General features: G+C 43.1%; 1 protein-coding gene across 7 annotated transcripts in view; it reads right to left on the bottom strand.

Moving 5' to 3' along the window:
* Positions 1-9,988: 9,988 nt before the first annotated feature.
* Positions 9,989-22,715, bottom strand: part of LOC113159612 (regulating synaptic membrane exocytosis protein 1-like) — a 69,053-nt gene continuing 56,326 nt past the window's right edge. For 5 of the 7 annotated variants that reach the window (XM_026356394.1, XM_026356393.1, XM_026356392.1 and 2 more), the window contains 10 exons: positions 19,679-19,788; positions 18,474-18,580; positions 17,504-17,664; positions 17,117-17,331; positions 16,795-16,827; positions 14,911-15,079; positions 14,047-14,159; positions 13,819-13,920; positions 13,571-13,710; positions 9,989-12,424 (listed from right to left, as the gene is read on the bottom strand). In XM_026356394.1, coding sequence (XP_026212179.1) covers positions 12,206-12,424; positions 13,571-13,710; positions 13,819-13,920; positions 14,047-14,159; positions 14,911-15,079; positions 16,795-16,827; positions 17,117-17,331; positions 17,504-17,664; positions 18,474-18,580; positions 19,679-19,788 — 1,369 coding nt within the window. In that variant the 3' untranslated portion in view covers positions 9,989-12,205. Of the gene's footprint in view, positions 12,425-13,570; positions 13,711-13,818; positions 13,921-14,046; positions 14,160-14,910; positions 15,080-16,794; positions 16,828-17,116; positions 17,332-17,503; positions 17,665-18,473; positions 18,581-19,678; positions 19,789-22,269; positions 22,336-22,625; positions 22,683-22,715 lie in introns of all 7 variants that reach the window. The other 2 variants (XM_026356397.1, XM_026356395.1) reach the window with 2 other exon arrangements.

Raw genomic sequence — 22,715 nt, forward strand, 5'->3', positions numbered from 1 at the left:
GGAGAGAGATGGAAAAAAATGGCAAAAGCCCCCCCCCCCCCCCACCACCCCCCCCCTCACCCCCCCCCTCTGAGCCGTGCAAGTTCAAGTGCACGGACGTGACGTTCCCGGCGAACTTGAACGTCAGGCGATGGACGGACACCCGACATACGAAAACATGGGCAGGGCCGAGGCACCCGAGTGGGAGTGGGAGTGGGAGGAGGGACGGAAGGGACGCGCAATAACAACACCAATGGACGGTCATTAGAGAGAGACGGAGGGGGAGAGAGAGAGAGAGATAGAGGAGGGAGGAGAGGAGGGGGGCTGGACATGAGAAATAGACCCGGTGGAAGCCAATGGACATAGAGATCAGGGGGGCCGGACAAGAGGCACTTGGAGGGAGGAGTGTGTGTGTGTGTGTGTGTGTGCGCCTGAGAGACAGAAGAGAGAGAGAGAGAGAGAGAGAGGCAGAGATGTCTAATGAAAGCAATATGCAGAGAGAGAGAGAGAGAAGTGGACGCGAAACAGGGCAAAGGAAGCCGCGGACAGGAGCTCACTGGAGGGGGCGGTTATAATGCCGCTGCATGTGCACACCGGAAGAGTGTGTGTGTGTGTGAGTGTGTGAGAGAGAGATTTTTAAGCGAAACTCACCTGGATGCGCGTGCACTCGCAGGTATGCGCGCGCGCGTGCGTGCGTGCGTGCACACAAAGGTTGTGTGTTCGAGAGCGAAAAGCGAGACGCGTGTGCGAACTCTCCGGATGCGGCGAACAGGACGGACAGGTTGAACGCGCGGCAGCGCTAGAGACACAGGCTATAACCTGGGTGGCTTCACGTATGCTCTGCATATAGACAGCAGCGTGTAGTGCTCTGCTTCCAGATAATAATCACACCCAGGCCCCACAGCACAAAGAGAGAATCATATGATACTGTGTGGAGCAGCACATATAAAAAAAAAAAAAAACAGCCTGGTGCACAACGTAAAATAAAACATTTCTTCTTATTTCTGAAGTCTGATCGTGAGCTGGACTACACTCTGGAAAACTGCACAATTATTTAGATTAATGACAGCGTAGACTGATAACAACACGCTTTGTAAACGTGTTTATTGTTTATTTGTCACCATGTGACTTCAATAAAGAACCGCTGCATTTAGAGCAACTTAAAGGAAAAGTTGGATTGTGTTGTTACATTTTTATTTGGTCTTTATTTGGGAATTTGTGTCTGGTCTTGGTGTCTGGGTCATTTAGAGTTTGTTTTTTGTTTTTGTTTTTTTGCGTAATAGTTCAATCCATCATTTCACTGTAAATAACGCGCAGCAGCAGCAGAGGTGTACAGTGTGCACAAAGCGTGCCAGTTTGGATGGGGCACCCTAAGGTCCAAAGCTCCCCCTCTCTCTGTCTTTCTCTCTCTCTCTTTCTTTCTGTCTGTCTGTCTGTCTCAGTGTCTGTCTGCGTACAATCCAAACTGTGGCCCCGCGCAGACCGTGGGAGTGCGAGCGGGCCCATCAGCGCCCCGCGTAATAACTTTCAGATGTGCCTCAGGTTCGAGCTGCATATGGTACATGGGGAGGGTGCGTCGATGGTGGCGAGGGGTGGAGAGGAGGAGAAGGAGGAGGAAGAAGAAGAACAAGAAGAAGAGGAGGAGGAGGAGGGGGAAGAGATAGTAAATAGTCGTGTATTAAAGGGGGTTTGGTAATATAAGACGCGGGGTTTAAAACGAAGAAGGCGCAGCCCGACGCGATCCGGGTTTTGTCAAGTGAGGAGAGACGCGACGCAGGACGGAGAAGAAGAGAGACCCTGGTGCCGTGTGGACGGCGAGCTGGACGAAAAGAAATAGGATCAGATGTGAGGAGGAGACGGACAGATTCACCGGACCACCGGCGGAACCGACAGCGAACGGCGGCGGAGGCTCCGTAACAGAAGCCCGGAGAAGGAGCCGCAGCGGCGGCGAAGGCGACACTGGCGGCAGCGCTTCGGAGACCTGGAGCCACTCACACTGACCGAAGAGGACGCGCACTTAATACAGAGGGGGTGGTGGTGGTGGTGGTGGAGGGAAGCAAGACAGACACAGGAGGAGGGGAGGGGGTTGAGGGGTGGGGGGGGGGGGGGGGCGATGGGAGAGAGACAGCGTGAAAGAGAAGGAGAGAGAGCCGGGGCGGAGGAGGAGGAGGAAGAGGAGGAGGTTCAACGTCAAGGGGGGAAAATGCATGACCAGTGAGTGGAATCTTTGCAGGTTGCAACTCGCTCCGTGGCTTATTTAGACACGGCCGGTGTGTGGCGAGAGTGTGTGTGTGTGTGTGCGTGCGTGTGCGCGTGCACGGTGATTATCCAGCACACGCCAGGGAGCGATTATCTGTTCGTGAGCGCGCGTCAAAAGTTTCTGCAGGTTTTTTTGGGTTTTTTTGTTTTTTTTTTTTTTTTTTTTAGTTTTCAGGAAAAATGAGATTGATTTGATGACGGTAAGATTTGAGAGAAATAAAAATCAAACTGTGGTCAATCCAAAATATTCATCATGCACCTGTACGTTTTAACACTTAAATCCGTCCCTGGAATTTAAATCACAATTTCAAATGCTAACATTAAATTGTTACTGAATTATTATCTACAAATTGACTCAGTATAGTTTGATTATTATGGAGCCATAGAGTTTAATTACTTTGCGCACACGTCAGAGAAAATCTAATAATTTAATACTTTAATATTACACAAGATACAATCAGCTGATTGTCCCGGGATCAAAGAAACCATTCAGAAAACGATCCTATTTATTTCTCTGTAGCATCCAAACGGCTCAGAGAGTGAACGCAACCTGGACGTTTAGATTCCACATTTCATTTTCCTCATTTGAAAACTATGGAGATGAGACAAAGACTAGATTAACTGTGTGATTTCAGGGTTCACAGCTGGACGCGAAGATTCATTTTGCGTCAACAATAAATACATGGCGCGTTAAATGTGCCAGGAGCGCGTAAAGAGAAACGCTGCACTTCCTTTTAAAGAGCATAACTGGGGGGTGAATGAGAGACTTTTGGCTCCTCGGGAATAGAGAGTCCTGACTCGTGGTTGTACGGATGGTAACATGCGGCCACCGCTCTGAACTAAACCTGATACAGTAACATTAGTGTTTGCAGGTTGGGTGACACCGCGGAGTGTTGGGGGGTGCACCCGGACAAAAAACAAACAAGCAAACAAACAAACAAACGTTTAAAAAACATCCAAAAGGAAGCTCAGGCTTTGTCAGATTGTTTGGTGTTGTGTTTGCGGCGCGTCGGCGTCATGTGCCAAACTGCTGGTTAAACACCTTTACGCACAAAGTGCAGCAGCAACTGATGAGCTGTGGACACGTCCTGCTACCAGGCTGCGTCCAGAAAACTGCTCTCCAGTTTTTAATAGAGCCCATGCCACCCGTTATACACCACACACACACACACACACACACACACCTGAGCGCACTAACCTTTACCTTTTACACACACCTCGCTCTATCTGCTAACAACAAAGGTTTTTTTTTTTTCTTCCCATCTTCTCCTCCTCTTGTTTGATACACTTCCCGGCTCCTCACACACTCACACCTACTCTAAGTGAACGATCACAGTCCGTACAGAGCTCCTCGGACTCGACATGTAAATGACAGCGCGTCGCCGGTTCAGTCATAAATCAATCTGGCTGCATGCTTAATGCTGTGGAGGCACAGCACCGCTCTGCGTGCACGACAAGCAGGTGTGTGTGTGTGTGTGTGTGTGTGTGTGTGTGTGTGTGTGTATTTAATTGATCATAAACGTTTATTCTTTAATTCCTAATCTTAAAAATGAAAAGAGGGGAAATCGGGAGAGAGTTTGGGAGCCACAGGCCGCACTCAGGAGTGTGAGTGTGTATGCGTAAAATAGCAGTAGCCCATATATTGAGTTCCATATGTAGGCCACACTCCGGCCGTCGTTAACTTTATTTGTCCTGTTCAGCACTTTTTATTTAACTTTCATCACTCTACTGTATATTTCCAGCACATATGGAGGATGGTTGGTAGAACGGGGAGAATTTAGAAGGAGCGTGAAAAGAGCGCAGGGAGCACAGGGCATCAGCCCGGCGGTGGTCACATGCGCGCCTCTCCCCTGCACGCACGACGGCTTCAGGGAAATTGAGTGACTGGAGAGGGTGGGGGGCGCATTTCAATATATGGAAATGACCCGGAGGGGAGGCGGGGGGGTCCTTGAGATAAATCAGACCCCCTCCCTTTTACCACGCTCCTCTTCATACCTTCATTTCTCCTCATGTCTCTTTCTCTCTCGATCCAGCCGTTGCTTTTGTTGCTTTTGTAGACCCCCCCCCCCCCCCCCCCCCCACCACCACCACCTCTGCGTAAAGACGCGCCGCGTCCACTGAAATTAACGGAGATATTTGCAAGGTCACAATTAAAAGAGCTACAGGAAATATGTCCAGGAGGCGGAAGATTGGGCCTAACAGACGTGATTTAATGTCCAGTCTGTTACCAACGGAAGCAAAAAACATCCGCGGATTTAACTGAGCTGTAAAATCATTTCTGCTCGGACATCTGACCACATCAGTGGGTTAGATTTATACGTACACAAAAATGCGTTTTTTTTAAACCAGACTTCATTGTAATTTTATCTAATTTAATACATAGCGCGTTACAGCGTGGCGGCTCCTTTGCCAGTACATTTCTGATTCATTGTCAGGGCAGTCTGCACCTGTTTGGTCTGCTCTTCAGCAGCAGCCGTCATTAAACCGGGGAAAAGAGAAACTTCCTCCGATTTTGAACAGGTGAATTTCAGTTCAAAGAATTTTGTTTCGCAGGTTTTCGATGTTCACGTGTTTATTTCCGATGTGAATTAACTGCAAATCCCCGTTAAATCTAGTCGCTGGATTTTTGTGGAGGTATGTCAGGCTCTGATACACACACACACACACACACACACACACACGCCCACACACACCAATGTCTATACACACTGAACATCCTTCCATCCCAAAAAGCTTTACAATAACTGGAGCCGGCTGGATTTCACTTGGTGCCATTATCACACTGGGGGATGTGCGCGCACGCCGTCGCGTCGGGCCGGTGGTATTAGATGAAATCAGGCGGGATTACACGGCTATAGAGCAAATTATCAGGCCCACCACTCCTTCCCCAACCCTCCAACCCCTCAAATTCCTCCTTCCTTTCTGCGTGAGATGCGAAGCACCGATGTGACGGATGAGTTTCAAGCCGGTCAGAGAGCGCGCTCCAGAAAAACACAAAAGAAATGAGAGCGCCACAACTTTGTGGACGCAGGCAGCTGGATGAGCACTTTAGAACACGTGGTGGGAATTATTCATGTCGACACTGTCTGAATCTCGCGGGGATTTCAACCTTAAGTGACTGACGGGAGTGTAAAATTGCATTTTGTTGCACTGGGACCAATTGGAAGCCCCTCGGAGGACCCCTGGAGGGCCCCCAGACCACAAACCTCCGCTGCAGATTGCAGAAAAGGCCCCCGTGCCTGCACCGTCTCATCAGGCCGGCTGTCCACCATCACCACCACACGATCCACACCCATCCATCTGCCTGTGACGCGCCAGCGTGTTTATGGCCGCTGTTGTTAATTTTACCCCAAACAGGAAGTTATGAAGATGAATGAAAGGGGGGGGGGGGGGGGGGGGGGGGGGGGGGGTGATCCACTTGGGACTGCACAGCTTTTTTGTCTGTTCAGAGGGGAGCTGTAGAGAAGAAGAAGATGTGGTGGTCCGTGTGTGTGTGTGTGTGTGTGTGTGTGTGGTACTAGTGGTTGGTCATTGAAGGATCAATTGTTTGCTGGCACTTTAACGCAGTGTGTGTGAACTGTTTCAAATAACAGAGCAGTGATTATTTAAACCCGATTCCCAACTTGAGTGAGACACAGAACTCACCGCTGAACTGGTTTTAAACGATGTGGAGTCCAGAGTCCAGCAGCTGGACAGGAACGCTTCAAAGCTCCGACACAGTCTGAAGCTGCGCTGCTTCTGTTTGAGGCGCCCGGGGCGCAGCAGCTCAGAAACACGGACTCCAGCTCCCCCTAGTGTCCAAACACAGTCAGGACAAGAGCGCGGGGCCCCCGCAGCCTGTAGTGTCCACAGGAAGGGCCCAAATCGAGGATCCGTTTGGAAATAAAGAACGTGAGATCTGAAACATGAAACATGAGCTTTATCTGAAGGTTGAAATTAGAAAGAAATAGATTAAATCAACGGAAAACCAGATGGAGATGGAGGGGACTGAAACCAGACGTCATCAGCAACAGTGTTGAGGAGACAGCAGCTTATTTGGAGTTCAAGTTAAAGATATACAGTATAGTAAAGTTTAGGGTGACGTTGTCTATATTATATGAGGAGGGATGAAATCGGTATCGGTGTATTTACTGGAACGAGAACTGGTCGTAGCATCATTCCCTCTTACCTTATCAAATGACCAGGTGACATTATTATTATTATTATTATTATTATTATTATTATTATTGGATGGATCACGTAAAATCTTTTTTCCTCTTCGTCTTGGGAAGCGGCGGCTCCTCGGAGAGTTTAGTGATAAATCATGTATTTTTAATGAACGTCAATAGAAGAAGACCCCCCCCCCCCCCACCACCACCACCACCACCACTACCAACACCCCCCAGCCCCCCCCTCAACCCCATTCCAGAAGCCAGGGGCCCCGTTATCTAATTAGATTTAGCGGCGGCGAGGGGCCGGGCGGGGGGATACTGCGGTAATGACTGCTATCACTGCAGCGACTTTCTAATGGGCTCTGAACCGGGGGGAGTGGGGGGGGGGGGCCTCAAACCATTAACACCGAGGGGGCGACGGAACAAATGTAATGCGACATGCTGCCTGTCAAGCAGCGGAGCTCCTCCTGCTCCCCCAGCTGAGCAGTGGTCAAGTGGAAGTGGAGCTTTAATTCATGAGAAACAGCAACAGGATCCAGGATGAAACCGGAAACTTCAATTCAGAGTAGGAAAAGCAAAAGTAGCAGAATAGAAGAAATGTTAAAGGTAAAAAAAACAAAAAAAAAACAAAACAGGATCCTGCAGGAGAAGTGGAGACTTGAATCCAGAGGACAGGAGCTGAGGTTGGGTGCAGGTGCCAAGTATCAATTCTTAAAAACTCTCCCTTCAACAATTACACTGGTCCCTTTGCTCTGAAGCAAACTGCAACACACTCTTGTCATTAAGTACTACAGAGTACTACACACGTGTGTGTACATGGAAAATGATAATGTTATGAGAAAAGAACACGACTGTGGGTTTCTGGAGGTTTCACTGTAAATTTAGAAAAAAGAACCATCACACACCAGGCTGGTGCAATGAAATGGCTCCAAATGATGGATTTAGGAGTCATTTCATATTTTGGAAACAATTCGGGCTTCATTATACAGTTTTAGTGAATAAATGTGGCCATAAAAAAGTCACTGTGGACAACAATCAGCTTGAACAATCACTGGGATGTGGAAAAATCTTATAGCTCATATTTAATAATAAAAATAATACTAAGAACACTGCTGTAAATCGATGTTCTATACGAGAAATAAGTTAGATCTACTATTAAATGAAGGATTCTGGTACAGGTGATGGGGCTGAAATGACAGGAACAGTGAAAAAGTAAAGAACACACAACACACACATTCCCCCTCAAAGGTCTGAACGTGTGTATGACTGAAGTGGTCACTCACCTTCAGAAAGTGTGATGACTGTCTCATGTCTTGACACTTTCTTCTTTGTTCACTGGTGGAAGTGGACATTTGAGCTTGTTTGTCTTTTTTCACTGGCGAGAACGCAGATAAATAACCACATAATCACACATCACAGAAGAATCATTGCGCTTACTTATTGTGCCATTACCCAGCCGACCACAAGATGGCGGTAAAGGCCTGGAAATGTGAGGTGATGAAGTACTGTAGTTAAGTACTGTAGTTAAAGTACTGTAGTTAAGTACTGTAGTTAAGTACTGTAGTTAGGTACTGTATTTAGGTACTGTAGTTAAAGTACTGTAGTTAAGTACTGTAGTTAAAGTACTGTAGTGAAGTACTGTAGTGAAGTACTGTAGTTAAGTACTGTAGTTAAGTACTGTAGTTAGGTACTGTAGTTAAAGTACTGTAGTTAAGTACTGTAGTTAAAGTACTGTAGTGAAGTACTGTAGTTAAGTACTGTAGTTAAAGTACTGTAGTTAAGTACTGTAGTTAAGTACTGTAGTTAAGTACTGTAGTTAAGTACTGTAGTTAAAGTACTGTAGTTAAGTACTGTAGTTAGGTACTTGTATTTTATTTTTGTATTTCATCTTATGTCATTTTTACTCCACTACATTTACTCTTCTTCACAGTTTTAGTAACTAGTTACTTCTTTGCACATTCAGATTATTTCCATAATGGTACACATATTCAATATGAAATGTGAAATATATAGAATCAATATGTGTATTATTAAGGGATCAACCACCCGTCAGTCTGTAAAGTGGTTAAAATCAGCTCCACCTCTGACCTTATTCTATTCATCATTATATATTTTCTTCATTTAAGTTTGTTGGAGAAATCTGTGGAGTATGTATGTAATACTTCAACTTGAAATGGTACCTACTTACTTAAGTACTGACTTTGTGTACTTCTACCACCTCTGCCATCAGAGGCTACTCCAGGTTTTGTAATGCACCCTGTTATTCCCTTGATGTACACCTCATCTTCAGCACATGGTTTCATGTACGTCTTCATGTTCACACGTCTTATGTTCAAGTGTGAGTGTGTTGTGTATTTTAACCAGCTGCTGAAACACTTTTCCTCTCAGGAAAATAAAGCTGACGTTGACGCTGCACTGAGTATATTCTCTGTCTTTGAGAACGTATTTCAATGTATTTCTGTTTTGATTTTGTTTCACTTCAAGCTCCACTTCTTGAGGTTGAGGATGGTGCTCTCTTGAACGTGTGCACATGAACCCCTCACCTCCTCCAGGTGCTGGCTGTTTGGACTGTACCACGTCGGATGACGGCAGAGAGGAAACAAAGTGATAGAAAGGCATTTCTTTTCTTCTTTTTGGTCCTGTCGCTCTCATAGAAGTGCTTGTGGATATCAATTACACACAGGGAGAAGAGCTTTACCCCAGCACACACACATATACTGTACTAACGCAGCACTGTATATAAAAATGACTGATTCCCGAAATGTCCTGTGAGCTGATGAATGTCTATCTGCGTGCTGTGATTCCTCAAAGTGAATACAAAGCCACCATCCAGGTTTGAACCTGTGATCACAACCACTGTAGCAGGACCAGAAGCGCTTACAGCACTTTTCAATCATTTGCTGACCTTTGGTCTCCAGTGTGTCTCATGACAAACGTCAGGCGCGTCCTTTTCTGAAGGGTCATTTAGGGGCCAAAATATATTCAAATGAGCATTTAAAGATGAGATGAGGTGTAAGAAGTCTGAGCTGATTAAATCAAGTGTGTGGGGCACATCTGTCTGCTAGTATTGATTAAATATTTGATTATAATATTTGTCTTCAGTGTTGTCAGAATGTCATAAAGTTCAACTGAGCTTTGTGCTTTTTTTTCATTATTCTCACATCATGAAGATTTAAAAGCAGCTTCTGATGCCAGAAATCAGTCCGAGTTGAACTAGAGACTAAATGCGTCAGTACAGTATAGTATTATAAGTTGGTAATAGCATCAGTGTGCACCACGTATTGGCCGCTTGTCATCATACATCCACAGGCGATACAGAGAAACCGAGTGACAGGAGCAGTTGCTGAGTAAGAATGAAGGCAGCACCTCCCTGTTGAATGTCAGCTGTTTGTTTGGTAGCAGATACTGCGAAGCTTTGTCCACCGCAGGTTGTCACTTACCTTCAGTGTGAGTCCAACACGTTACAACAAGCATAAACATTCATCACGTCACATTCACCACGATAAAAAAAAAAAAAAAAAGAACGTTCTGAAGTCAGCTGCTTCCCACCACACTGAGCCCACTCCGCTTGAAGAAGCCACCATCTTCTTCCACACAGTCTTTTATTTGTAAATAATAAAAATGAACTCTTGAATATAAAACATACACGTCAGTAGAGCCACATCTGTTATACAAACAAGAACTGTTGCAGTGAATACTTCATCTTTCATCTAGAATCATGGTTTGGGAGTTGGGAGCCATGGGCTGTAAACAATCAGTATTCCTGAAGTAATACTGACAAAGGAAAGGGCAGTCGACCACACGCCAAGGATTTCAACAGAAACATCTGCAAAATATGTCTGCAAAACCAGATTTGTCATTGGCTTTAGAAGTCCAGTCCAAACCAATAGTAATAAAGGGGTGGGGGGGTACGGGATTTAAGGAGACTTTGTTCCAATTGGTTCTGCTTATTTTATCTGCAACTGGGACAAAAATAAAGGCCTATTAGCGCCTCCTTGTGGCTCGGTGCCGCTCAGCAGCTCGAGCACATTGGCGGGACACAAATTCCCCTCAACAACACCAGGAATGTTTGTGTGTCAGTCAGCCATGCGTGAGTTGGTTCGTAACTTAAGATCAAGCCGCTCATCCTGATTTGTATGTACAGGGGTGTGCATGTCTGTGTGAGTGTGCGTGTGTGTGTGTGTGTGTTGGTGACGCGTGTACAGTCAAATACACTCTTTTTGTATTCATATATCTATATCTTTGTAATTTCTGTCAAACTCATAATGATACTTCATATACATTTAGCTGTTATACACACATTCTCTATCTCTGCCTCTAGCCCCGACTGTCGAAAACTACAGTTTAGACACCTACGTCCTCAGATACGCCAGGGGCTCAAGTATGCTCAGTACTACAGAACAGCACTGTTGTTGAAAGGGTTCAAAGAAAAACGGAAAACAAAAAAGTTCTTTCCGAAGATTTCCTAAGATGAATTTTTAGACCCAGAGAAGTAGGCATGGCCTGGGTGGAGCTGATCCCCCCCTATTGGTCCTGTTAGGGGGCGGGGATGGCTTGGCTTTTCTCGGTTTGTATTCATATTCAGTACGAGCAAACTGTACAAGAACATGCAACATACAAGCTGGCCTAAAAGTATGTGGAACTAACACACATAGTCTAGTCTTTTTTTCTGTTTTTGTTTTTTTTTTGTTTTGTTTTGTTTTTTGAGAATTGCTTGTTAATTTGTCTCATCTTCGATTTTACAAAAAAGTAGAGAATGAAAGAAAAAAACAAAAACAAAAAAAAAAAAAAAAAGAAGAAGAAGAAACAAACGGAACAAAAGAAACGTGCATGCAGCTTGGGGCCGGGGCAGGGCATCCCCGAGTCATGCTGCTCCCTCCTGCAGGGGGGAGTTTTGAGGTGTCAGGAAGGGGGAGAGACAGTTGGCGGGGGGAAAGGTTGAGCAAAGGGTATTCGGGTGACTGCCTTTGGTCACTCGAACCCCAAACATACATACATAGAGGGAGTCTGCACCTTACGGCACCATTCTGAACTCTAGGCAAAAGAAAGACAGGAAATAATTATTCCAAAATTGAAAAAGAAAAGTTAATTTGGCCTCTGTTTTCTTTCCTCTTTGTTTAGACCAAAACGTTTTGTTCGTCTCTGTCTGAATAAAGGAGTCAAGCTTTTCTTGTGCTTGCTTTCATATCTCACAGCAAAGCTACGAATGTGCACGTGCTTGTGCATGCTTCACCTAAAAACAAACCATGCCGAACTGCAACCCCTACAATGACACTGTTAAAATGGCACCACCAGTAGAAATGACAGCCAACGTCTTTCTGGCTACACCACTCATCCCTGTGGCCGTGCAGTAAGCTCTACTCTGGTTGGCTAGTTAGTGGGTGGAGGTCTCCACTTTGATCGGGCGCTCTGTTAGGGCCACACAAAAAGTAACGACAATAGAAATAAAGAAACAGGAAACAAACAAGAGAAATGAGGAATGTTGGATAGAAGCCTCCACTGTTGCAGCTCAGAGGAGAAAACAAGGAAAGCAAAGCTTTGAAAACATAAATGTGTAAGGAGGAGGAAGAGGGAAGGTGTGAGACATGATTGTCAGACTCCAGCTAAGCTTTGATTGGCTAGTTCTGTCTCTCCCTCTCTCTCTTTCTCTCTCTCATTCCCTGTCTCTCCGTCTGGCTTTTCATTGGTTGGCTTCTTGTTGTCGTTCTCGGGGTGGGTTCAGGCCCTCCACTCAGCTGTGGTCCAGAAGCTGTGGTCCATTATTTTGTCATTTAAGGGATCCTGGGGGGGTGGGGTTTGCGGTCGCCATGCGGTCACTAGGACCGAATGCCCGGCGGCGGTCCTGAGCTGTCCAATGATGTCTGAGACGCCAGCCGCGTGAGCGGAGCTAATGTAGGGTCCACCAGTGAGGACGGTGGAAACAGTTTGTACCAGCCAATCACCGTGCTCGAGAGGTCCAGCTCCTCCAACAAGATCTGTGCTACACCCATGAAACATTTGTGGTCCAATCGTCCATAATCACCCCATACTATCACCTACAGGGGGAAATGATACAAGTAGGTTAATGTGAACATGGAATGAATCACTTCACAAGACAAGTCTCACAAAGGTGTTGAGTCAGTCCACAAGTCAAATCTGTAGGATTTTAAAGTCATCTGAGTCAAAGTTCTGTCTCTAGTCATTTGATCCAAGTTCAATATAGGTCTACGCTCTGTCCACATGAGTCTTATTAAGTGTCTGTCATTTAATAAATATTATTTCAAATCACAAGTATAGTTGCAAGCCATCAGAGACCAGACCCAGTCAAGCTCAAGTAGTTTCTTTGAGCAATGCCAGTTCAGGTCTCAAGTCTTTTAAGTGTCAAACTGAAGTCAGTTATGAACAAGTCCAAGGCAAGTTTCAAGTCATTTAAGACAAGTCCAAGGCAAGTTTCAAGTCATTTCTCCAAAGTGAAGTCTGGTTGAAGTCCACAAGGGCAGATCAAGTCACGTCTTTTGGTCCCAAAAAGGCTGAAAAACCTCAAAGTTCAAAGTTCCCTTTGAATCTGGTTATTTACCAGTTTTGATCCATTTTTGCTCCAGACCTTTTTCCCCTAAAGTCACAGCTTTAGGAAGAAAAGCCTCACAGCAGTAGTTTCTTACAGCACTGAAGTCTAGTCTTAAGTACGTACTGTAGCTCTGGCATTAGGCAAATTACTTTACTTTATTTACTAAAGCTTTGTACTAAATCAGGTGCAAACCTAACAACATCTGCAAAAAATAGCACGAGTTGCAATGAAGACTGCATCTTTGAAATGAGCAAAGCTGTGGATTTTGCACCTTTGCCTTCATAAAAATGCAGAGTGAGGCATTTTTGCCAAATTGTGCAAAATATGGGGAGGAGAAAATGTAAATACACATGCAGCCTGATTTTAACAAGGCTGTAAGCAATTGTTTACTGATGTTTACTATAATTGCATCTGAATTTAATACCTTTGAAATGCAGGTGCAATCTGCTTGCGCAAGACACTGGTGTTATTTTGGGGGAGTATAATGCAATGGAGAAATTAAATAATACATCAAAACACATGTTTACTACTTATGTTTACTGTGCCCCCTCAATCACAGGCCCAGGATTGGTTGCTGGTTTCCTGATAGTTATAGGAGCGGTCTTTTCATAAAGATCCATACACAGAATATTACCTGAAGCACCTTGCCCTGGGGACTCTCATCAAAGAGCAGGTGCTGCTGGTAGAGTGGCTCCAGGGTCTTTCGTGCAATCTTGGTTTTCTTTTTGGCTTTACAGTTTCCATTGTCCAGCAAGTATACCTTGACGTAGGGTGCTGGGGTTAAATGATAAATGATAGAACAAGTGAGGAGGATACACAGACTGTGAATGTAACTTCCTCTGTCTAGTCACAGTTTTTCACATCTGAATGAGGGAGCGCTACCTGGGAGGGATTTGGAGCCTGGTTTGGGAGTAAGGCCTCGAGCCCTGATCACCTCCACCTCCAGCTGGCCTTTCTTATCCATCAAACCAATCTGGACATCACCTGTAGGGCAAATGGAAACAAATTGAAAAATGAATTGTGCAGACATTTAGTCAAGTATGAAGACACTTAACAATAATATAGGGTTTGTAGAAAAAGTGCTAATAAGATGATGGAGCTGTTACTCACCCATGGCAGGTGTTGCCAGTGTTTGCCGGCCCACCAACTGACCAGGGCCTAAACCATCCAGGAAGTCGCTGAACTGACTGTCGGCACCCAACCGCATCCCTGAGAAGATCAGACTGACACGCAGACAAAAATGATTCCCTGCTTTCGAGACGACACCTTATGTCATTATGTTCATGACAGGGCACAGTTTATCAGTAAGACAATTTACAGACATTATTAAGACATTTTTAGGCCTGTACTTTAAATGCATTAAAGGGAAAATTCCCCAGAAAAGATGCGTAAGAGCTCTGTTATCATCAAATATTTGAAAATTGGAAGTGAGGCTGTTGAGCGTGCAGATTTTGGCAGCTCCATTCCATTCATTTTGGATCATCTGGAGCGGTATGATAGTGCATGCTGTTAACCCTGTCAGCATGGCTTTGATTTTGATACAGTTCTTCAACTGTTACTGCATTGCTCTATGTGTTTTACCTCTCTCTTGATTACACAAACATACAGGCTGCAACACTCATTCTTCTGATCAGTTTGCTTGGTATTGTGTGTTTGTCCTAGTTTGTTTCCTTTTTACTCTCTCCACTCTCCACTCACCCCAAAAGGTCAAGGCTGATGGCCACATATAATTGACAACAAATACTGATCAAAACTGTTCTATAATCCCAACAGAAAAACTATTTAAAAAATCAATAATTAAGTTATTACATTTAAGTCAGTTTGACTGGTTGAAGGATGGATGAGTAATTATTATGTTTAGAAACCTGTATGAAACAGCTAGACATACATTCCTCTATCTAGCTTGTGATGAGGTGATCTTTACTATGTACACTATGTTTTTATTTGGTAGATTGGCCAATAGTGTGTACATACTTCCCCTCAGAGCTGTAGCTGTTCATGCTACCATCCGTTGACTCTCTGCTGGCCTGCCGGTTCATTCCAGATCCTCCCCGTGGATACTCCACTGCCATGCCTGTCTCCACGCTTCTTTGAATGCTGCTACTGCCCCCGGCCTTACTGACCTTCTTTCCCGCTGATGCCTCTGTGGCAAACAAAAAGGAGGGGTTAAGCCTTTGGTCTCTATATCGACCATTTATGGTTGTTATCTCTTATCAGGCATCTCATGTCATACTGTCCGAAAACAGTAATATGCTTTGGGCAGATGAGTTGAGTCTTACTTTTTGGAGTAAGAGAGCAACTTTGACAAGCCTGATAAGGAGCGGCTGAATTACGCAGGTCATCCCATTCATTACTTTCCTATTGTGACCTCACCAACATGTTCGAAAATGTCAACATTACCATTTAATAGAAAAACCATTGTTCTACAAAAACTTCAGGTTGTGAGGATAATGGCTTTGCTGAGATGATGAAATGTTAATTTATAACATTACTTAATAATTATTGTAAATATAATAATATTTTTTTATTTAGGAGGTGAGGTCACCTCAGGATCTGTATGGAAAAAACAAGGCATAGTCAATCTGCCTTGTGTATGGGGCAAATGTAAAGGTAAAACTCAGAGGGTTGAAGAAATCATACAGTGTATACTCAACTGTAAAGGAAGAGTTCAGCACATTAGAAAAGCCTGCTTTGCCCACTCAAGTTGTAAAAATGGTAGAATTTTGTCCCTCTAATTAAAACAGTCCCAATTAGAAGAAAGATACAGAAGGAACCTCTCAACAATAAAGCTACAAAGGTCATTACATGAAACAAAGTCAGGCTTTCTCTAGAACTGAACCAGCCTTTAAACACGATGGTAATAGGAGAGGGTGGAGTAAGGAAGCGTGCCGGAGACAGTTCAGGAAGGGCTGGAGATGCTGGGAACTCTTGTCTGACTAACAAAGCTACTCTTAACGTTTCTTTTGTGCTAGTTCTTCCTGTGGTTTCTTGTGTGTCTGAGCTTCTACTTCTTTTAAAACATGAACTTATTCTTGAGCATTATTGAGTATAACTAGAAAAACAGCAGAGTATATAGGTCCAGTAGTTGCACTATAATGTGTAGAACCCTTTACTGTAAAAGTTTAGCTTCATACATTATATGACACTTTCCCAAAAGTGCTGTTCAGTAGCTAGATTTGCTTATAGTTCTTGAACATGTTTCAACTCTCCTTCAAAAACGCTTGTCTGTTCAACTAAGCTTGTAGTAGCAGGAATAGAAGCTCTGACTTTGATAGAGATCTGTGGATTGCTGTTCCACCCACTAGTAATGTAGCAACCATGGTCCTAGAGAGGACCAGGACCAAGAACTGCTTGTCTTTCAGCTATTCCTGGGTTGCTGGCCTGGATCAGGTGTGGTCAGTCAATCAGAAGCTGGCTGGATAACAAGCAGGACAGTGGCTCTTGAGGACAAGAGTATAACCACACTCTAAACCTAGAGAAACATACAGAACCTAAACCCACTGCGTTTGTCTAAAATGTGGATGTGGCTGTCATCAAAGTAGTGACCCGTTGTCCTGAGGAGCTCCTCAGAATAAGACTCAGAAATCCATCTGAACCTGAAAGACAAGGGTCAGTCCTTTCACGATAGCAATGCCTTGAGAAACTTTAACCACGTCCAGTTGTCTCGAAACAGCACCTTTCGCGTGACCATGATCTGGAGGAGTAGGAATCTTCACAGATGATTATAGAATATATCCTGCTCTCTCTGTTATTATTAGCTCTGTTTTTATGCACCTAGATATCATCACCTATGATTTTCCTTCCTTTCTCTATAACAGTGTCTGACTGCCTGCTTTTCAAACTGTCTTTTACTTTTACCTTTCTGTCTGTCCGCCGCCTTACCCGCTGCCTCTGAAATAACACACACAACAACAACAAAGCCCATAAACAACAACAATAACAACAGAAACAAATGGATTCACATGTAAACCTATGTATTACAGTGTTAGTGACTCAAAGACTCAGTGGTGAGTGCCTTTATAAAAAATATTATCAGGGTTAAGACATAGGCAGAAAGATGTTTTTATGTACATTCTTATAAATAAGTTGCAGCTTCTTAGAAAGTTTTTTAAATAATTTAATTCATTTTTGCCCCAGAGGTAATATCAAAAAGACCCAGCATGTTTCTCTACTTGTCTACCTGTCTGGCTGAGTTGCGAGGTACTCCGGCTGCGCCTCGATGGCAGGATGGCAACAACTCGTTGACTGAGGCTTGAACGTCGCTTCTTGATTCCGCTCCCCAGGCTCCCGAGCGCCGTGTCTGATTGGCTTCCATCGGCGTGCTCCATGCCGTAGATCTCACCACTCACGCTAGTGCTCTTCATCATGTGGCGGCCAGTTGCGCGCATGGCCCGGCTGATCATCACCATTTCCAAAATCAATCACATATATGAGCACATATCATCCAAAACCAAGTTCAATGCATATGACTTAACCGAAAAGCAAACAAAAGCAATATTATACAAAAAGTACAGTTAGTTTCTGAGTGTGTGTGTGTGTGTGTGCATGTGCATGTGTGTGTGTCTACCTGAAGCGTCCACGAGGTCTCTCTGACTGTATGGACATGTAGCTGGTGCTACTGATGCGAGAGGCACTGCTGGTTCGAGAGATGGCTGACACGTCGCTGACATCACTGTCTGATGACTTATGAGAAACATTTTCACTGCTCCTCCTTTGATCCTTGTAGAGCTGCAGGAAAAATGCATCATACAAATCAATCAATGATTTCACATCAAGATGCTTAGCTTAACAGTTGATCACACGATGTATTAATCACCTGCAAAGTAGTTTTGGACTAAGACAGTAGTCATTTTAACAAAGTGTACCAAAGTTGAAAAGTTGTGTAGTCTTCGAATGTTTCTTTTTCTTATAAAACCTGACCTAGTCCTGTCAATGCTATCCACTTCTTTGACAGATATTAAGTAGCTTCCATTCAAATTATTGTATAAATATTGCAAAATTGATACAGAGTAATTGTAATGTCACAGTAATAGTAATCTACCAGAATCTCATAACTGTGATGAGGCCCATTGATCAGTTATTTACATGTAGCATTGTTATACGTACTGTTGTACTGTTCATCATTTTGTGAATGTGTTAATCAGTTTGTGCTCTTGATCTAGACCCTTAAAGATGTGAATCATTTTACATTCAGTCACAAAGACAGCATTGCCGCGATGCATGTAATAAAAGGTCTGCTAATGGCACGTAGACCATTAAACTGTCAGCTTTCTGTAAGCGAAGAATCGAACAACGAGCCAGATTTCAGATTATACACTTATGTATTCAAGGTGACAGATTCATCCTTCAGGGACTGTCCAGTTGGAACCAATTCATTTTATTGAGTGGTCATCATTGTAACATAATTTATTACTTTCTTAGACAATACACTGCAATTCACTGGAATGCACTTCAGGAGTGAACCCTTAGAGTCATCCTCCACTCTCCTGATGAGTTCCTTTTAAAGTAAAAAAAAAAGAAAAAAAGTTGTGGCTGACCTCCCGTTTGTTCTTCAGGTCCTGCTGGCTGGAAGTGGTGGCAGCTGACACCCGGTTTGAATGAACTCTCATTTGGAGCTGACGAACGCGCTCCTCTGCTACAAGGGCTACAGAACACACACAATGTAATCTATCATCCATAGCAATGAATTTAGATCAGAGAAGTTTATATATTTGAAATCAGTCATTTCAAATCAAATAAATAGCCTGAAGGACATATCTGTAACAGAATTCTATTCATTTTGTATGGGCACTGGTGAAGTTAAGCAGAAGTGATTTATAGGTATCAAGGTATTATAAAACACTAAAGCAAGGGTACTGGAAATGTCTGTGTACATCAAAGAACATCAGTATGGCACCTGTCAAGTTTGAAACCAGGTATCTCTGCCTCTACAATGTCTCCCATATATACAGTGGCAAGAAAAATATGTTAACTTTTGAAATTTCGTGGTTTTTTACAGTTATTTGTCATTATGATTGTGTGTGACTCTCAAATAATTCCATAGCATCTCTATTGGGTTGGTGTCTGGGCTCTGACTTGGCCACTCCAAAAAGAGTATTTTGGGTCATTGTCCTGTAGCATCACCCAACTTCTACAGAGTTTCAGCTGATGTACAGTAATTCTGACATTATGCTGAAGAATTATTTTGATACTTGGGAATTCATCTTCCCCCCCAATCGCTGCAAGCTGGCCAGGCCCTGATGCAGCAAAACAGGCACAAATCATGATGTTTCCTCCACCATACTTTACCATTGGGATGATGATCTCATGATGATATGCAGTTCGATTGTTTGCCGAACTGTAGACTGGTGCATTTGACATCACTTTGTTACCCTTACCAGCTTTATGTAAATCATCATTCTTCATCATAGATCCTCTTAAAGCTCCTTTTGGTGAGATATGGCTCACATAAGCGTATTCTTCATGTGCGGACCAAACCCCAAAGGTTTGAGTGGTTTTTGTCAGGCAAGTCTGACAAAAACCACTCTAGTCCAAACACCCCATCTAATTTTCTTAACTTATACTAAGACCTGACTCCAATAAGGTTTTTGAGGTCATTATTCCATGGGTTCACATAATTTTTCTTAATATATTATATTATTATTATTATATTTTTTAATACTCTTGACTTTAAATTTATGTAGAAAACTGTGAAATTCCACATACTTTTGCTTGCCATTGTAAACACAATTGTATACTGTACCTTGTTCTACGGTGCTGCTCTTCGGGGGAAGCTGTGGGAGTTGCCTCACTCTGCGAGCCGATGAAGACGTCACTGAGGAGGAAAGAGACCCACCACCTTGAAGGTGGCCCCTATGATAAAATAGGAAAGTGAAGTGGATAGAGAAGAAGAAAGAGCAGAAAGATGAAGAATGATGATAAAAAAAACAAGGATGAAAAGAATGAGGAGAAAAAGAGGAGAAAATTATGTTAAGGTCAATATGTTTTTGTTTGAGGGTGTACACTGCAGCACTGGCTGTTCTACTGCAGAAGGGACAGAAAGTAGCTACTGGGTAACCATCAGTCATGTAACTATATTTTGGTGAAAACAAATAAAGAAAACAGCAACAGCATATTCAAAAAGTGGAAGCAAGTGACGGGCGTTCAGTGGGGATTGAGAGTGAGGAATCATGTTGCCAAAATAACAGATCAGCAAATCAAGATTTAGATGGCGAGGAAACACGTGGAGAAGGTGAAAGCCTTTAAGCTCCAGTCCCATCATTTCTGCAGACATTCATTTAGTTAATCCACCCTCACAATAGCAACTGTGTAATTTCTTTACTTGTTAGGTAGTCTCTTCGATTAGATTAACAACATGTACTTGAAAAAGGATTAAAGGACGTTTTCATAACTCTGTTAACATGATGTGGCTATAAACCTAAAGATTCTAAATCTATTAAGATGTAGATGTAAAGTAATTAAAGGCGCAGTGTGTAAGATTTAGTGACATCTAGCAGGTGGAAGACTGCAACCATCTCTATACCTCCTACCCCCTACATTACATTATCGTTTAATTGATGCACTTACTTTAGAGTGACTTTTAAATGATTTTTTCTAGCTTCCTCTTTACCCCTCAAGTGGTGCTACTGTATATTGTCTGAAAAATTAAGCTGATCAACAAGAAAATGCAACGTTACTTGTCTAGATCCAGGGTCTGTTTTGGGTTACTGTAGAAACTGTGAAATCCATGTAAGGGGAAGCCATATGTAAATATAAGGCTCATTCTAAGCCAAATACATTTCAATAATTCTTACTTTCACATCATTATACACCATTGAAACATAATTATAAGAAACACTACACTGCATTTCTGTAAATGGAATTCTCTAAATTTTACACATTGCACCTCTAAAAATTAAATTAATTAAGATTCTGGTTTAGCAAACAGGCATTTAACACCAAAAACTTTCACACATCGACTCAGGGAACACAAAATGACTGTGATAAACATATCTGAATAGTCACACGGGTCCACATAACACATACACTGTACAATAAATACACAAACACAGAATGAGCAGCAGAATCGGTATCTGTGTTGTTAGACAGGTCAAGAAAACGTACACAAACAAACAAAAGTATGTATTAGTGAGAGAGGAGCCATGTTGTGTTCCTCTCCAGCACAATATCAACAGGAAATCAAAGGGAATCTGCCTCTGCGTCAGTAAGAGAGGGGGCACTCATTCAAAGGGAGTCCCCTTACCAGGGGGCCGAAGTGCGGGCTTTTATCCTCTGGAGCCCCTTAATATGGTGGTGGGCTTGATTCTGGTACACACCCACAAATGTGCACAATCACACAAATGCCATACAAACCCAATGCAGCAGCATGCAGGAACAAGAACAGGAAGAGAGATGGGGCAACAGAATACAAATAAATTAAAGGAAAAAAATAGATCAATTTTAACCATACCAAGTTAACAGCTTGAGGTAATTTAACAAGGTGCAAGGACAAAATATCTAAGAACATTGTCTATCAACATACAGTATATAAATATATTCCAAAAACATGGTGCTATGTAAAATGTGAATGCCACACAATGATTTGCAACAACTGTTTAATTTCCTAATCATCACCATTATATTTGATTGTAAATAAAGACAAAGACAATATATCAAATGTTATCTGGAAGTTGAGTCAGTCAGACTGAAGACTGAGCAGTGGAACATTTCATCCTAACAGGAATGAAGACTCAACTTTCAGATCACTTCATCTGGACAATAGAGAACCTTCACCGACATATGTCAAATGTTCAAACAGAGAAATGTGATTGTTTCTGCTCATTTCTCAAATTGATGTCAACAGCAGGTTTCCACTGGATATGTTAATTATGTTTTTTTTTTTTTGTCTGGGAATATAGACTAACTGCTTTAACATTTGTTTTAGTATTTAAGCTGCTCATCTGTTTGTGGCCTCCTTTACCTTATTTGTGCTTCATAATACACCAAATGTTTTCACTGGTCTGATTGGTCTGGAAAAGGTGTTGGCTTTTCTGGATCTTGTTTACATGTTTTTTTTCTTTGCATTTTGTGAACACAGAAAAGAACTGGCCTTAATTTTCCATTTTCTTAGGCCTCGCAGTGATTTCAAGTACAGAACTTTGTCATACTCAAAGACTATAGTCAAAATCCCTGGTTTGAGGTGGTTTCTTTCAGGCTGCTGTGTGGATCAGAAAATCTACAAGTGCCATTTTCCAAGGTTTTATGCACTTGTTGCATAATTTTTATTATTTTTTTCCATAAATGTTGCTGTACACTACTGTTGGACATGTGCTGAGCTTACAGTACATGCCTTACCTGCCACTGTCAGAAAGCTCCTTGCCAAGAGTCTGACATTCAGGTGTTTCCAGGATCCGAGGCCGCCTGGAGAATGGTAGATGGACAAAAGGACAATACAGGGAAAAAAAGAAAAAAGATGGATGGATGGATGAATAGATGGAAGAGAGCATGATGGAAGATAAATCATTTAGATTTAGAAGAGTCCGACTGTGTCGGGTGCTGTCATTGGCCTTATAAGTTTATGATCTGGAAAACAGGAAATAAAATGCATGGTGTGATGGATGGTATGATGGTGATGTGAACGAGGGGTGTCACACACTCATGCGTCATCTATGCCCATTTATGTGTGTGTGTGTGTGTATGTGTGTGTGTACCTTGTATTTGTACTGAGGTGAATTAGAGTCTCTTGAGTAGGGTGTAGCATCCATATTCTCCATTCATGGACATGAAGATGAAAAGGATGC

The sequence above is a fragment of the Anabas testudineus genome, chromosome 15 (genome assembly GCF_900324465.2).
Source record: "Anabas testudineus chromosome 15, fAnaTes1.2, whole genome shotgun sequence".
NCBI lineage: Eukaryota > Metazoa > Chordata > Actinopteri > Anabantiformes > Anabantidae > Anabas > Anabas testudineus.